The 12328-nt window shown below is 43.1% G+C and overlaps 1 protein-coding gene across 2 annotated transcripts in view; it reads left to right on the top strand.

Moving 5' to 3' along the window:
• Positions 1–928: 928 nt before the first annotated feature.
• The window catches only part of LOC121282926, a 46627-nt gene continuing 35227 nt past the window's right edge, over positions 929–12328 (top strand). Inside the window, exons 1-3 of one of the 2 annotated variants that reach the window (XM_041196745.1) lie at positions 987–1122; positions 3516–3669; positions 8270–8435. In XM_041196745.1, the coding sequence (XP_041052679.1) occupies positions 3547–3669; positions 8270–8435 (289 nt within the window). In that variant the 5' untranslated portion in view covers positions 987–1122; positions 3516–3546. Of the gene's footprint in view, positions 1123–3515; positions 3670–8269; positions 8436–12328 lie in introns of both variants that reach the window. The other variant, XM_041196744.1, reaches the window with a different exon arrangement.

Below are 12328 nucleotides of genomic sequence, written 5' to 3'. Positions count from 1 at the left end.
GAGCATTTATTGGGGCTGATTGCTCATGTATCTGCACGCGCACACCACACCCCAACCACAGTGGCCCATCTGAGGCCTCCAGCGGCTCCTGTCCACACCAGTGGTGATCAGTCCCCAGAACACAGTGCGGTTGGTCCCAACCCTACCCTGCAGCCTGCCCCCCTCCGCCTCCTCCTCTGCCCTCACCTCTTGTGCTGCCCAATGACTGGCCATAGTGAACAGCCTAAAGGAGGCTGCCTGGCCGCTCTTTATACAGACTACCGGTTCCCCATTGGAACCGGCGGTCTGAACACGTCCGCCGCTGATTTAATTTTCCCAATGAACACAGACATTGGACCGGCCTTAATTGGCCCGCCTGTGCAAAATGGTGGCGCGGCCCATTTCGGCGGCGGGGATCGGCTGCCTGCCCGCCACTGAGTCAATTGGGCCTGCCCACCCGTCAAGTGCAAAATTCTGCCCGTTCATTTTGTTACTCATTTGCAATTTTGCTATAAATACTGACCACTGTGAATCTTCATAAATGCATTGATATCACTACAATAGAGACCTGAAAAATTGTTTGAGTGAAATGACAATAATATTTCAACTTTGCAATAATCATAACAATAAGTATAATTTTTATGTCAGCTCATTGAGTATCTTACTGTTTAGTGAAACCCTGTAATGTATCCTGTCTATTTGTTTAATGATAAGAATTCTTTATATGAGCTACACCACTATCACTATAAAAAATCACCATGGAGTGAAGTAACACCAGTCACAATACAACAGCCACTAGATGGAGCTTATTTTAAAATAGTTTATAAAATTTAAATGAGCATATGCTGTATCTGTGAGGAAAATACACCACCTGCAATTCTCTGATAACTGGGAGCTGAAGAGTTATTGCCAGCATTACCCTTTCACCTATTTGTATTTATTTGTTTACTATTTGATTTTTCAGGCAGCACCATGGTTTCCTTGTTCAATGAAAGTGGTGAGTTAAATGTTGGAGGATTCCAGCTCAAATTGAGACAAGGGATGCCATCAAAAGAACAGATTCCTCTTACTGCATCATCACTCAATCACCAACCTACAATTCTCTGCTGCAGTTTGTTAATTCGACTTTTACCACACACACAGGTAATCCAGCTCAATTATGTTAGGAGGTGCATTCAGTATTTGTGTACCCATGGTGATGATTTACAGTTCACTTCTGTAAAATGTAGTTCTTATAAAGAGTGACATGAATTTACCTTATGATACACACAGCGTGGGGGCCAGTTAACTCAGTTGTTTAGATGCCTAGTGTGTGATGCAGGAGACGCCAATGGCATGGGTTCAATCCCTGTATCGGCTGTGGTAGTTCATGGAGGCCTGTCTCCTAACCATGTCCAATGGAGTGGTGCCCCTCAAGCTATATATAACCAATTGTCTCTCTCACTCTCTCTCTCCCTAATGGAGAGAGATGCCTATGATGCTTTGTGGGCTATTACAAATTATACACAGTGTCCATTTTTGCATACAACAAGATCTCACAAACAAAGTATAACCAGTTAATCTGTGTTAGGTGGTGTCAATTAAATGGAGAATGTCAGTCAGTAAACTTTACTGCTGTAAGTCTTTGGCACTTTCTGGTGTATTCCCATTGTAACTTTGTTGAGAGTATGCTGGAAGGGCCAGAGCTCTAGACCAGGATGGGTTTTAACATTGCACTACAGTTTCCAGGATGATAAATGGGAGCAGCAGGTGGGTAGAGGGCAGGCAGGCAGTGCTTGCATCTGGCCCAAATCAGGCCCTTAGGATAAGTGGACACTACCAAGCAACAAGGTTTTCTTCAATAATTTATCTAGTTCAGCCTTGAATATATTCAATATGACAGATTTTTGATCTACAAGGGAATCAGGGTTATGTGGGGCAAGCGGGAAAGTGAAGTTATTCCAAATTCAGATCAGCCATGTGTGAGAAATGGATGTTATTTTAAAAAATATTTTTGGGGAATATTGTGTTATTCTGTGATGGAGGCTGTGTGTCTGTGTGATTGTGTAAATGACTTAATTAGCTGGGCAAAGGTTATGAGAGACTGATTGGGGTTTTAAAACATGAAAAGGATAGAGGCGTTAGGTTTGAGGTACACATAAATAGGCTAGATCTAACGTTTGCATTTTTAGATAAATTGAGAGTATGTTTGAATATCAAAGGGGAGTCAGAGGTGATACAAAACATGTTTGCATTTTGCAGGAGTTCCATAGGTAATTAGAAGAGGGGATATTATATTTTTTTGACCAGAAAGCAAAGATAAAATAGAGACATGAAAGCTTTTATATTTGGAAGGATTTGAGTTTCAAAGAGGTATGAGAACAATGGAGCCTGGGATGAAAGCTGGGGGGGGGGGAAGGTATTTTAGAGTTACCTTGGAGAGCTTAGCATAGCTGTTGGGAGCTGTGAGATGTAGCTGTAACTGGAACTGAGCTGGGAGCTGGTAGTTCTGGGCTGGGAGAAGATGCAGCTTGAATCAACTATCCTGTCAAGCCAGAAACATCTTGGATTGCAATAAGTAGTTTTGTTCTGAAGTCTTGAATTTCTACAGCAGAGTGGAAAAGAGTTAGAGGTCATTTGGTATGCCTTTATTAAAACTACAGCGGTTTGCCTTGGTTAATATTACTGGATTTATAGTTAAACATCTATACGGGAGTGTTGCCTAGAAGGCATTTACTTGTGGGCCTGACCAAGTGGAGAGTCTTTTTGGGGGAATATTTTGTAAGACTAACTCTAACTGTGTAAGTGTAATCTTGGCCAGGATCTTACGGCATTCAGGGGCGGGCCCAACACACTGGCATGGAAAATGATGCACCATGACATCGGGCGTGTGTCCCGATGTCATTGTGATGTCTTGGGATATTTTGTTCAGCAGGCATGCATCGGAGTCAGCTGTATGCCTGCCGATAATTGATCGGCCTATTAACCAGGTAATTAACCTGAATTTCACGTTGTCTGTCCAACCTTATGTTTGGCAGGCAAGAGCAAAGGCCAAGCAGCCTTTAAGTTTTTTTGGAAACCTCATCCACAAGCGGGATGAGGTTTTCTAAAGCTTTTATGAATTAAATAAGAACTTTTTCTGAAAAAATAAAAACATGTCCCATCTCATGTGACACAGTCACATGAGGGGACATGTTTCATTAAATTTTTATTGCATTAATTCATTTTTTAAAAAGCACTTCAATCTCCCTGAGTCAGTTCCGTGTCTCAGGAAGATTGAAGCATGAAAGAGCGCTGGACCTGGCTCTCCCTCCTCCCCCCAACTGCACAGGTAGTGCTCAGCACTACCGCTCGTGTATTACGCTGAGCGGGCCTTAATTGGCCCGCCCGTGTAAAATGGCGGTGCGGAGCCGATTGCAGGCGGGATTCGGCTCCACAACTGCCCCATCCGCTCTCGCTGAGCCCACCCAGTGTGGGAAAAATTCAGGCCCTTGTGTGCTTAAGTTTTTTTTTATTGTTAATAAAACTTTTACTTTTAATTTTTAAAATCCCAAAAGTGTTCCTGGACTTTTTGCTGTCGAGATCAGTATGGGGGAGGATCCAGTGGTCGTGGTCCATTTAGGTGCCAATGACATAAGCAGGATGAGGAAGAAGGTTCTGCATAGCCAGTATGATGAGCTCGGCACCAAATTAAGAAGCAGAAACTCAAAGGTAATAATTTCTGGATTATTACCTGAGCCACATGCAAATTGGATTGGACAAATAAGATTAGAGAAATGAAAGCGTGCCTCAAGGATTGGCATGGGAGAAGTCTGTTCTGGTTTGTGGAGCTCTGGCACCAGTATTGGGTAAAGTGAGATCTGTATCATTAGGACAGTCTACACCTGAACCATGCTGGGGCGGGTATCCTTGGGAACCACCTAATCAGGGAAATAGAGAGGGTTTTAAACTGAATAGTGGGGGCAAGGGATCAAATTTAGGAAGATGTGGTAAACCAAAGAGTAGAGACAAGGAAAGAGAGACAGGTATTAATATGGGAAATGATAAACAGACTGTGACAGGAAGGGACAGACTTCAAACCTAACAGTAAATCAGCAGATAAGGCTAGAAGCTACAAAAACAATAAAAGGGCAAGACTAAAGACTCTGTATAATAATGCACATAGCATTTGAAACAAAACAGATGAACTGATAGCGCAAATAGAAATAAATAAGTACGATCTGATAGCCATTACAGAGACATGGCTACAGGATGACATAGATTGGGACCTGAATATTGAAGAGTATGTGACATTTAGAAAGGACGGGAAGTTAGGAAAAGGTGGGGGGTGGCTCTGTTAACTACTGATGGTATTAGCACATTAGAGAGGGGTGACCTAAGTTCAGGAAACCAGGATATAGAAGCAGTTAGGGTTGAGATGAAGAATGATAAAGGCAAGAAGTCATTTGTGGGAGCAGTGTACAGGCCCCCTAATTGTAGCTACACAGTAGGACAGTGCATTAAAAAAGAGATAATGGGAGCTTGCCAGAAAGGTATAGCAATAATCATGGGGGATTTTAATCTACATATAAACTGGAAAAATCAGATGGGCAAAGGTAGCGTAGGTGAGGGGTTCATAGATGTTTTCAGGATAGTTTCTTAGAGCAGCACTTTCTGGAGCCAACCAGAGAGCTGGCTATACTAGACCTGGTATTGAGCAATGAGATAGGATTAATTGATAACCTCATAGTGAAGGCACCCCTAAGTAGCAGCGATCATAATATGATTGAATTTTACATTCATTTTGAGGGAGGAATGAGTGTATCCAAGACTAGTATTTTAAACTTAAATAAAGACAATTATGAGGGCATGAAAGCGGAACTAGCTAAAGTCAACTGGAAAATGAGTTTAAGGAACATGTCAATAGAGGTTCAGTGGCAGACATTTAAAGGGATATTTCAGAATACACAAAACATATACATTCCAATAAGAAAGAAAAATTCCAAGGGGAGGGCCCACCATCCATGGTTAACTAAAAAAGTAAAAGACAGTATCAAATTTAAAGAAAAAGCATATAATTATGCAAAGATGGGTGGCAGATCAGAAGATTGGAAAGAATATAAAGAACAGCAAAGAATGACAAAAAGATTAATAAGGAGGGAAAAATTAGAGTATAAGAGAAAGCTAGCTAGACAGATAGTAAGAGCTTCTATAGATATTTAAATAAGAAAAGAGTTAACAAAGTGAGCATTGGTCATATAGAGAGTGCATCTGGGGAGCTGATAATGGAAAGTAGGGAGATGGCGGATGAATTAAACAGATATTTTGCTTTGGTCTTCACCATAAAAGACAGAAGTAACATCCTGGAAATAGCTGTAAATAAGGAAATGGAAGGGAGGGAGGTACTCAGCAAAATTACAATCACTAGGGAAGTGGTATTGAGCAAATTGTTGGGGCTGCGGGCTAACAGATCCCCAGGTCCAGATGGACTTCACCCTAAGGTCTTGAAAGAAGTGGCTAGTGAGATAGTTGATGCTTCCCTAGATGCAGGGAAGGTTCATTAGATTGGAAAGTAACAAATATAACTCCCTTATTCAAAAAGGGAAGCAGACAGAAAGCAGGAAACTATAGGTCAGTTAGCCCAACATCTGTCATAGGAAAAATGTTAAAAGCTATTACTAAAGATGTTATAGCGGGGCACTTGGAAAAATTCAAGGCAAACAGGCAGAGTCAACATGGTTTTGTAAAAGGGAAATCATGTTTAACTAATTTATTGGAGTTCTTTGAAGGAGTCATGTGTGCTGTGGATAAAGGAGAACCAGTGGATGTACTGTACTTAGATTTCCAGAAGGCATTTGATAAAGTGCCACATCAAAGTTATTGCAGAAAATAAAAGCTCACGGTGTAGGGGGTAACATATTGGTATAGATAGAAGATTGGCTAGCTAACTGGAAGCAGAGAGTTGGCATAAATGGGTCTTTTTCTGGTTGGCGGAATGTGACAAGTGGTGTACCACAGGGATCAGTGCTGGGGCCTCAACTTTTCACAATTTATATAAATGACTTGGATGAAGGGACCGAAGGAATGGTTGGCAAATTTGCTGACGACACAAAGAGAGGTAGGAAAGTAAATTGTGAAGAGGATAGAAGGAGGCTACAAAATGACATAGATAGGTTAAGTGATTGGGCAAAGATCTGGCAAATGGAATATAACATGGGCAAATGTGAAATTGTTCATTTTGGCAGGAAGAATAAAAAAGCTTATTATCTAAATGGTGAGAGATTGCAGAGCTCTGAGATTCAGAGAGATCTGAGTGTCCTAATGCATGAATCACAAAAGGTTAGTATGCAGGTACAGCAGGTAATTTGGAAAGCTTTTATCATTTATTGTGAGGGGAATTGATTACAAAACTAGAGAGATTATGCTTCAGTTGTATAGGACATTGGTGAGACCACATCCAGAGTATTGTGTACAGTACTGGTCTCCTTAGTTAAAGAAAGATCTAAATGTGATAGAAGCAGTTCAGAGAAAGTTTATAGAACTATTACCAGGAATGGGCAGGTTATCTTATGAGGAAAGGCTGGACAGGTTAGGCTTGTATCCACTGGAATTTAGAAGAATAAGAGGCGGCTTAATTGAAACCTTTAAGATCCTGAGGGGTCTTGACAGGGTGAATGTGGAGAGGATGTTTCATCTTGTGGGAGAGTCTAGAACTAGGGCTCGCTGTTTAAAAATAAGAGGTTGCCCATTTAAAACAGAGATGAGGAGAAGTTTTTTCTCTCAGAGAGTTGTGAGTCTTTGGAACTCTGACTCAAAATGCAGTGGAATCAGAGCCTTTGAATATTTTTAAGGCAGAGCTAGATAGATTCTTAATTAACCAGGGGGTGAGAGGTTATTGGGGGTAGGCAGGAATGTGGGGTTGAGATTACATTCAGATCAGCCATGATCTTATTGAATGGCGGAGCGGGCTCGAGGGGCCAGGTGGCCTACTCCTGTTTCTAATTCATATGTTCATATGTTTTCCAAATACAAAAAAAAGGTTGTGGCCCATAAGCCAAGTTTCCCTCTGGGATTTGGTTTGCGCAGCAATTAACATTGGCTGTGGTCATAACAGATGATCTTATCGAATGGCAGAAATGCCCTACTCCTCCTCCTTTTTCTTATGATCTTATGTAGGGAGTTTCTGCTATGCAGGTGTGAGACCTGGGTTAACGTCTGTTCAAAGGACAAAAGTGGGAGCTACCTGAATCTTCCAGCTAGGATCATGGCCTGGACCCCTGAAGAAAAATGTGAATTTTTAATGTAAAAATATTTTAAACATTTTGTCAAGGGAGCTGTAGGAGGCATCTTTAAGTCAGTCCCTCAAAACATGGCAAACACCCTAGATTTTCCCCTACTATCACAGGCACTTGACAGTCTAATGGAAAACAGTGGACCTTCCCCAGAAAGTCTGCTGAGGTTAGTGGCAGAGGTGCTGGGTGGGCACATCCCAAGTCTTATGCTGGAAACACTCCCCTTGCAGATTTTCAGAGCCCTAATAAACAGAGATCATCAAGCTGGCAAAAAGGCAAACTAGTCGAGAAAACTCACTCACATAACTGAGAAAAGAGGAATACCAACATATCTGCTGTGACCCTTGTGCTTCCTGCTTAAAGATTGAAGGTGAAGGGTTGCTGCTAACAAGAAGGCTATCTTTTTAGCCAAGAGTTTGAAATTTCAAATATTTTTGTGTGCTCATCCATGCATCTGAACTATTTCATGTGGACATTGAAATTTTGAGAAGCATTTTGCCCCTCTGAGCATTGCTGGACACCTGCTGCGTCCCACCCTATGTTGCTATGATGATAATTATGGAAAAGGTAATGGCACCTAATTTAAATATAGCTGATTATGTTTGAGTGCACTGGCCTCACATCCACTAGAAAATCGTGGACTTCAAAATGTTTGTGGATTTAATGGTATAGGTCCCACAACCTAGTAATGCTGCTAAACTTGTAGACAGTCCTGACTTTGATGCAAAACTCTGCTTAGACTTGATCTTGGGATATTCTGGCCTTTCTAATCTAATATTATAGCAAGGAGATGTCTTTACCCACTGTGCCATAGAGGGAACTTAGCAGTTCTATTCTTCCAGCTGAAGGTGTCTGCATATGGGTGAGAATACTGAAGACAAAGTAAAAACTGTCATTTGCTTGGTGTAGTAAAGTTTCCTTTTGCAAATGATATCTCAGTTATCCTTTTCACTCAATCCCTCTGTATCAGCACAAATAAAAAAGAAATAAATATAACAATGAAATCCTTCTCCAAAATGTCTTTTTTTTGCTTTGGCCAGGATCCAGTGCCTCCTCCAGACTATCTGAGTGGATTTTACTTCACTGATGACACAAAATCAAATCAATCTGAGGTGGAGATAATTTCATCCTTCCAACAGGACAAGGAGTTCCCAAACTCTGTGGGTGATATAGCAGCACGATTAATGGCAAAGGAACAGACTCAGGGTAAGGACTTACCTTAACATGCATTCCTGAAATAGTTGATCCTGCTTGACTGTGATGGAACCATAATCAAGCAAAAATCAGGAAACAAGGGAGAAAGCTCGAAGGAAAAAAATGGAATACATTTCCAGGCTTTCAAATGAGTCACAGCAGTGATGCATACTGTCCTGATAACAACATAATAGACACATTCCTAGGCCGGGATTTTCCATGCCCGATAGTGATGGGCGTGTTTGGTGGCAAAATCGGAGAATCTCTTGAGAAGGCCCCTAGGTGTGTTTCCCAGCGACCTGAATCCAGAAAGCAATTGTTGTCCCCCCTGCCACCCATCAATGGCGGGTCACATTTCTCGCCCTTGAAAGTCGGGAACTTAATTTGAATGTATTTGCAGTTCACTATTGTGGCCACATGCCAGAATCATCCCCCACCCCCATGTCAGATTTAAAGCCCTCATTGGCGTGATTCTACAAAAGCGTGATTTACAACTGCCGTTAAAAGACGTGCACCTGGCAACCTGAACTTTGAGGAGAACTCAGAGGTGAGTGCACACAACTTTGCACAGTGCTCGTGGTGATCCCAATGCATGGTAGTGGCTCTGCGGATTCGGGGAGGTGGGGTCACAGGTAAGTCTCCACAGTGGCTCCTTCATGGTTGGCTTGTGGTGCCAGGACAAGGGCTACGGTGCACGGGGGGAAGGGGGTGAAGGGAACTTAGGGCAAGGGCAACAGTGCTGGGGAGAAGGAAACCTTGGGCTAAGGGCTACAGTGCAAGGGATGGAGGTGGGGTCATGGCAGTACAGACTCGAGGTTGAACATAAACACATGCTGAGGGTGGGGGGGGAAAAATGGCTGGGAAAGTGTCGAAATGTCAAAGATGAGCACTGTTCTGCAGCTGAGAGCATTTAGCTTGAGCTGAATTGACATGCTTGGAGTCAGGCTAGCCAAGCAATTGTGTCCACTCAAGCAGCACTAATTCCTGACTGCCAATGATTGCTCCTTTACTGTTAACCCCTCACATACATACTTAAAACTTGAATGAATGCTATGGTGCTGCAAAACCGTTGGGCACCTGGGCAAGCTTGAGGATCTTCTTTGGAAAGGTGACCATCGAACACTGCCATGCCCGCTCCTAGTCCCTTGCATTATGTTTAAGTTGACATTGAAAAGTCACCCTTATGGTCCAAGCAAACCATGAAGCTTTGGAGTACAAGTTAGGACAATGCCCGCGCCTGAGATGAGAGTTCAGGCTGCAGTCAAGTGGCCAAAGCTGTCGCCACTTGGTCATGTGGTGTGGGGCAGTGCTAAATGAAGACATGGTGAACCATCATGCACACTAAACACTGGCATCCACGTGGTGGCCTGGGCTCTCTGGCATAAGTTAAGGAGAGGCTGCCACAGGTGATGACTTGACCAAGAGTGGTCCTTAGGAGAAAATTTTTGACTCTTGTGTCTCTCTCTTTGACACTGCAGTGAGGAGACCATCAGGAACATGAAGCCTGGTGATCTCGTTCTCTGCCTCATTGCTTATAGGCAGGAGAGAAGAAGAAGAATGTGATGGAGGCGCCATGCTCGCCAAATGAAGGAGCAGAACCCTGAAGACCAAGGGGTAGCAAGGCCTCCGTTGCATGCATAGGATGAACCGCACAGAGCTGTTGTTCATGGGTGCTTCGCTAAACACAGGGTCTAAAGATGTACTACCTGCAGATGAGCAAGAACCAGTGTCGCCGATGCCTGCGCATGTCAAGGGAACTGGTCATACACATACGCCAACTTCTGCAGGATTTGGCACCATGGGGACTCAGAAGGCATTTACTGCCAGTGGCAGTGAAGATTACATTCAGGGGCTCCTTCCAGGGCTCCACTGGGGACCTTTGGGGGATCTCGCAAGCCTCCACCCAGAAATGTATCCAGGAGGTCACAGATGCCCTTTTTGCCAAGGCGCACAACTTTATCAGCTACATCAAATGGATCTCCAGAATATGTGCCCATCCTTACATGTATTGGGGGGTGTAGTGAATAGGGGGAGTTAGAAGGTCTCAGTTTTGATTCCCAGTCTATGCTAAGTTGGTTGATTTCAGCTAGGCCAGTAGTTGTGATGCTACAATGCATCTCAGTAACCCAGAGTATGTCTGACTGTTGTCCAGTGACCCTTGCAGGAAGCACACATCAATTAGAACAGATTTGGAAAACCTATGATGGCTTATATTAGCTTTCAAATGATGAATAGCTACTTTGGTTGTGCATCAGAGGGTTGCAATATACTTGTTCAGGAGAAGAAAGGGAGAAAGGGAGAAAGATTAGAACAAATAGATCAGCCCCTTTTAAGATCAATTTCAGGCTGTTTCGAACTGGGTATAACTGGGTGTAATTTCCTAAGTATTGTACATTTAGCTTCCCAATTTGATATTGAATTACCTTCTCACTGAAGACACTGTTTTCCTTCCTTGTTGGAAAGGGGAAGAGGTTTTCAACAGTCAATTCATGACCGCAGTCCAAATCTGGGGTTAAGAGGTGGGATTTTATACAACAGATTATATACGACTACAATAAGTAACTCTCCACCATTTATACCACTTTGTTTGACTGGAAATTCACCCAAAATGGGATTTTGAAGCTGCAACATAAAATTGGGCCTGATATTGGAGCTTCTTTGATTGCATTCAGGCAATAGATGTCGTCCACTGACCTCTAGGGGACTGGCTTAATTAACTGTACTATATTGTTCTTAACCCACATACTGTGCAGACAGCAGGTTAGAAGGAGGCAAGCCAGCAAGACAAATAATTTTTCTACAGTATTTTTCTTAGAGCCTCTCTAACCTAATGCATTATTCCTGTTGTATTTTAAACTGCCATGATTGTTCAGAATGGGAAAGTGGGTGATGCACATCTATTTCCTACAGACACTTGGATCAATTAATTAATGGACTGTGTGCTTTTACAAAATGATCAATCATTGACAATGATGTAAGATAAACAACTTGCATTTATGTAGTGCCTTTAACATAACAAATCACCCCATGGTGTTCTACAGGAGCATTATCAAATAAAATTTGAAACAAAGTCGCAGAGGGCAGGATTCCGCAGTGGGTGGGGGGGAGGGGGTGGGCGGTGGTGTGGGCAGGGGGGTGGGGGCGGTGGGCAGGGGGGTGGGAGGGCTGGGCGGGGTGGCGTGGTGTGGGGGATGGGCACCGAGAGGTAACACTCGCAAGTGTAAGTTAAACGCAAGTGTAAGTTAAAATGCAAGAAGGACAGGTCACATGTGATTTTATGTTCATTTATGTGTACTTTATCTGTACTGGTCTGGGAATGAAGACCAGAGAAGCCAATGTAAATAGTCTGGAATTGTCAAAATGAGATAACTTTTGTTTTTGTCGTTATGGCCTGAGTATGCTTCACCTTTTTGTTTTATTGGTGCAGGGTACACCAGAATGTAATGCTGGACGTAAGTGGCTCTGAGCTTTATTGCACAGAGGCACTGAGTGTTCTTTATGTTCAAATGAAAGGGTCCTTTCAGATATCCGGGATGGAGGTGGCAGCCTTGGCATACTTTTGAAGCTGATCTTTGGTAGCCTAGCTGAAGAAGCATTGGATCAAGGCGTCCCTGGTGTCTCTGCCTCCCTGGAGGTTACCAAGGTCTGTCTCCATGCCCTCAGTATTCTCCTCACCATGCTCCTTTTCTGAATCACTACTGGACTCATAAAATGTGGCCTGTGCAGCTGTGTCACGATCCTCTTCCTCCAGTGGGTCTCCCCTTGCCAGTGCCAGATTGTGGAGAGTGCAGCATGCAACCTCTATCAGTGACACCCACTCTGGGGTGTATTGTAGTGCATCCCCTGAATGATCCAGGCATCGGAAGCATATCTTGAGAAGACCTATGGTCCTTTCTACCACTGCC

Source organism: Carcharodon carcharias, chromosome 10, assembly GCF_017639515.1.
Source record: "Carcharodon carcharias isolate sCarCar2 chromosome 10, sCarCar2.pri, whole genome shotgun sequence".
NCBI lineage: Eukaryota > Metazoa > Chordata > Chondrichthyes > Lamniformes > Lamnidae > Carcharodon > Carcharodon carcharias.
This window is presented reverse-complemented; position numbering and strand designations above follow the sequence as displayed.